General features: G+C 45.5%; 1 protein-coding gene across 2 annotated transcripts in view; it reads right to left on the bottom strand.

Annotated features, from left to right (window-relative positions):
- The window catches only part of sptbn1 (spectrin, beta, non-erythrocytic 1), a 105,506-nt gene that overhangs the window by 69,854 nt on the left and 30,652 nt on the right, over positions 1-5,000 (bottom strand). For both annotated transcript variants that reach the window (XM_076289909.1, XM_076289906.1), the window contains exon 2: positions 4,596-4,923. In XM_076289909.1, coding sequence (XP_076146024.1) covers positions 4,596-4,746 — 151 coding nt within the window. In that variant the 5' untranslated portion in view covers positions 4,747-4,923. The remainder of the gene's footprint in view (positions 1-4,595; positions 4,924-5,000) is intronic.

Raw genomic sequence — 5,000 nt, 5'->3', positions numbered from 1 at the left:
CGTTTTTTTTCTTTATTTTACCCCTCCTCTCCTTCCTCCCTCTGTACTCCTCCCTCCTTATTTCTCTTGTTCACTCTCTTTCTTTCTTACTCGTTCTAACTCTTTTTCTCTCCCTCTCCCAGGTCTTCTCTGTTGCTTGTAAATTAGCATGTGGCCAAAGGATGAAAAAATAAATGTGTGCAAATGCAGTGAGAGAATTTCACATGTTTTTTTTTATCATTTTATTTCTAGCTGGTGCTAACAAAAACAAACAAACAAACACAAATGTTCCAAACACTTCCTAAGCTAAGTGCTTCCCTCTTTGGTTGTCTCTCTTTGATATATGTATGTATGTGTATGTGCGGGTATGAGAGAGAGATAGAGAGAGAGTGTGTGTGTGTGTGTGTGGTGATATATGTGCACATGTGAATGTGACTGAAAAAAGAAAACTGAGAGTGAGTGAGAGGCAAAGAGCAGCGAGAGGAGTATTTTTTGTAAGTGGATCTGTTTAAGCTCTGCTGCCCATGGGAGAGTGCAGCAGTGCACTTAAAACCCCTCTTCTCTCTCTCTCTCTCCTTATTTCCTCTCTCTCTCCCTATCCCTCTTCTCTCTCTCTCTCCCTCTCTCCTTATTTCCTCTCTCTCTCCCTATCCCTCTTCTCTCTCTCTCTCCCTCTCTCTCTCAACCTCCCACACCTTCTCGGCCTCTCCCTCCCTCCCTCCCTCCCTCTTTCCCTCTGTCTCTCTATCTGTGCTTCAACAACAAGTGATCATGACTGCACTGCATCTTGTCAGCATCCTGCAGCGGACTCTTACAACACCCGATGTCAAATAGCACAGTACAAAACATGGCAGCTGCAGATGGAGCTGCCAGGAGAGCAGTTCACTGTGTTGATGTAACACCCTGAACGTAATAACACTGACATGTTCACTGTGTTGATGTAACACCCTGAACGTAATAACACTGACATGTTCACTGTGTTGATGTAACACCCTGAACATAATAACACCGACATGTTCACTGTGTTGATGTAACACCCTGAACGTAATAACACCGACATGTTCACTGTGTTGATGTAACACCCTGAACGTAATAACACCGACATGTTCACTGTGTTGATGTAACACCCTGAACGTAATAACACCGACATGTTCACTGTGTTGACGTAACACCCTGAACGTAATAACACCGACATGTTCACTGTGTTGACGTAACACCCTGAACGTAATAACACCGACATGTTCACTGTGTTGATGTAACACCCTGAATGTAATAACACTGTCAAGCAGCACCCCACACTGTCAGGTCGTTACACATTGAAACAAGCAATGCGTCGATAGAGAAGGTGTGTTCCTATGAAGACTTATATAAAGGTCACAGGGAGCATTCTTATCCTGCCACATGTTGTTTATATAGTAATGATGATGATTACTAGCAATACTACACAATGTGCATCACTGTAACTCATTCTGAATAGCTGTAATACAACTTTATAACCTGCCATGTCATATAATAGAAGATTCAATGATATGGAGATACAAATATGATCTGGCTACAGTGTTGGATGATCTGTATAACCATCTGTTGTGGGTTTGAGGTGTGACAAACATATTGAATTTACCCACCAGTACTCACACTGACATAGAGTTTAGATTCTCTGCCCGAGCCCGAGCTTGACCCGGTCGGGCCGATATTTTCAGCCACTATCCTCGGGCCGGGCCGGGCCGGGTCCTTGATCAAGCATTTTTTTTTTTAAATCATTAGCCTAGGCTACTTGGGTGGGGAGCTAAAGCTATGCCATAGTCAGACTCAGAAATATTATAGCCTATATTTATCAAATTAGGCCTAAGTAACAAGTGTATACAACGTTATACAAGTTAGGCTCAGAGTTACAAAATGTCATTTGTAATATCATCTGCGCAACACGTGTCATGCGCAGCTTCTCCACTCGCACACATCACACTGGGCCTGCTGTGCTGTAGGCCTATTGTGTAGCTTAAGTGCAACGTGAAGCTTGAAGATGTAAAAAAAAAAAATGAAAACAGGAGAAATAACTTCGAGCAAGTTTGGAGAAAAGTCGGAGGTATGCATTTGTCAGGTATGCTTTGTTGCGTGCATTAAGTGCGCACGATGTTCACCTATGACAGCAAAAATACTTTAAGATGAACATGAAGCAGGCTTGCCATGACAGAAATAATGATAGCCAGCCTTCAATGTCCTCTTTTGTCACTTCTCCAAGCATACACCTGAGAGTGAAGCAAGCCCTCACAGAGAAATGCGTTGAGTTTTGCTGCAGGGACATAATTTTACGTTGTAAGTGACGTTTCTTCATTTGGATTAATTTGCAATCCATTCCATTCTGAATAAACAAACATAGTTTAGCCTACATTCTTCATCCTCCTTTGCATTATTCATTAATATAATTCTAAACGGATTTCTGTAGCTCAAACAGCTCAGAATTGTAGTTGAGAACGTCAGTTATAATGGCCCACGTATTTAAAAAATGTCGGGTTTAAATCGGGATCGGGCTCATAATTACAGTTAATGTGTCGGGCTGGGTCGGGCTCGGGCACAATGTGCACGGGCTCGGGTAGGGTCGGGCTTGATTTTTTGGGCCTGATCTAAGCTCGACACTGACACCACCCGCTCATCCAGAACTACAGCTCCCATAATCCTTCAGTGTTGATTGGAATCTTGCCTAAAGTAATATAAAAGTCAGCGTGGTGTCAGTTGTGATATCCACAAGTTAAGCCAAGAGTCTGTGAGAGGTCGGGGAGTTGCGCATAAGCCGATACGACCTCCGTGGCGAACGGGCAAGTGCCTGCAAACTCAACCCTCAGTGAAGCGCTCTCTAACAGTTACCATAGGAACCATGTTACACTCTCACACAGATGAGCTGAAGATGGCCGCCGTGGTCTCATCTTTATCTCCCCTATCAGAAGCCATCTCCTGCAGACTGTGTATGTGTGTGTGTGTGTGTGTGTGTGTGGGTGTGAGTGTGTGTGCGAGAGCGTGTGTGTCTGTTAACACAGATCTTATTGCAATAACACCACTTCTGTCCTCGAAAGTCAAGACAGCACATCCTCTAAAAAGCAATGCAACCCCCCTTGGCTTTTACAGCTTTTTGCTACCTAAAAAGGAGCCAGAGCAAGACAAAAGAAACACAACCTCATAATTGGTTATTTACACAGTGAGACAGTTTCTTCAAAATGGCTACTTCAACTGACGTCGCAACAACTACCTGAACTAACTGACCTCACAGTCTAATTCATCGAATGTAAAATGCTATTTGAAATGCAAATGCTTTTATATATATATATATATCAAGCCCTCTACCAAACTCCTGATGCAGTGTCATTCATGCACATTCACAGATCCCCATCCACACCCTTAACCTTTAACCGACTACTGGGACGGCAGGGACCTTTTCACCGCACACCTCCACCTGAGTTCATCCCTTCAATCCCACAATGCCTTGGGGCACGCGGTGTAAATCTTTGCATATCGGAACGATGGGGGAAAAAAGAGAGAGTTGGCCAAGAGACCAACGCAGGGTGGATTATGTCCTCTCGGGTCGTCTCAGCGTGATGTAGTGCATGTCTGGGAGCGATGGATGATTGATGAGTGTAGCCTAGCAACCCCCCCCCCCCCAGGAGCCTCAAGAATGCTGCACTGCAACCAGAGCGTCCACAGAGCATAAATAACGATCAGCGGCCCTGTCCCGAACGGACGCACCGACCGGTCCACTCACAGGCCACGTTAAAGTAGTGTGGGGAGAGGGAGAGAGAGAGAGAGAGAGAGGGAGACAGGGAGAAAGAGAGGGAGAGATACGAAGAGTTCTATATTTTGAAACTTTTTATCACATATCTGTGCATGTCTATGTAGATAGATAGATAGATAGATAGATAGATAGATAGATAGATAAATAGATACTTTATTGATCCCCAAGAGGAAATTCAAGGTCTCAGTAGCATTACAGACATCACACACAACATGCACTTTGTGTGTATGTGTGCATGTGTTAGTGTGAGAGAGTGTGAAAGAGTGTTTATGCGTATGTGTGTGTGTGCAACTATGTCTGTGTTTATGATTGCTTTATGGATGAAGATATATGCCTTTGCTTTGGTGTGACTGGAAAGTCGATCTATCAGCAGGTGTTAGTGAGCTGTGGGCTGTCTGACTACCATATACACACAAATAAAAATGTGTCAGTGTGTGTGTGTAAGTGTGTGTGTGTGTGTGTGCGTGCGTGCGTGCGTGCATGCGTGCGTGTGTGTGTGTGTGTGTCTGTCTGTGTGCATTCGTGTGAGTGAGGGTTTTATGGACAAGCTTTACAGCTCTATTTAGGCATTTTTGGAGAGTAACACAAGTTTAAGTGCTCTGTGGAATTTTTCTGCTACCTGTTAGGATAGTGTGTGTAACGAGAAAAGATATATGCTATATGGGGCATACAGAGTATGCATGTTTTCATTCTATAAAAAATATACCAAAATCCTATCATAGAAGTCTGTGAGTGTGTGTGTGTGTGTGTGTGTGTGTGTGTGTGTGTGTGTGTGTGTGTTTGTGTGTGCACATATGTGTGTGTGTGCAACATTGTCTGTATTTCGAGGACTCACCGGCGAGGGCCTTGATGCGCGAGCGCTCGAAAAGCCGCGCGGAGCTGTTCTCGTTGTCCCAGTCGTCGTCCCAGCGGTTGTTGACGGGCGTGTCGCCGGTGTACTGCTGCTGGAGCTCCATGGGCTCCAGTTCGGCCGCCACGGTCGTCATGGTGACCTCTGGCGCGGGCGGCGGCGGCGGTGGGAGGGGATCACGAGGGGGGTCAGGAGGGGCGGGGTGGAGGGGGGCGGGGTTCCTCTTCTTGTCGTCTCGTCTGGCGCACGCTCACGCTCACTCGCTCACCCCACACGCTCGCTTCCACATGGGCCGGCTCCTGGAGGAGAAGCCCTGCGGGGACAAGAGGAGGGCCGGATGAGTTCATTTCACTGATTTTGATTGGTTGACTTTATTGATTGATGGATGGA

The sequence above is a fragment of the Alosa pseudoharengus genome, unplaced genomic scaffold (assembly GCF_046254945.1).
Source record: "Alosa pseudoharengus isolate Yale_2024_CS ecotype anadromous, Long Island Sound unplaced genomic scaffold, YU_APseudo_1.1 YU_APseudo_1.1_scf_1, whole genome shotgun sequence".
Classification (NCBI taxonomy): Eukaryota; Metazoa; Chordata; class Actinopteri; order Clupeiformes; family Clupeidae; genus Alosa; species Alosa pseudoharengus.
The sequence above is the reverse complement of the archived record's forward strand: the minus strand, read 5'-3'. Positions and strand labels throughout refer to the sequence as shown.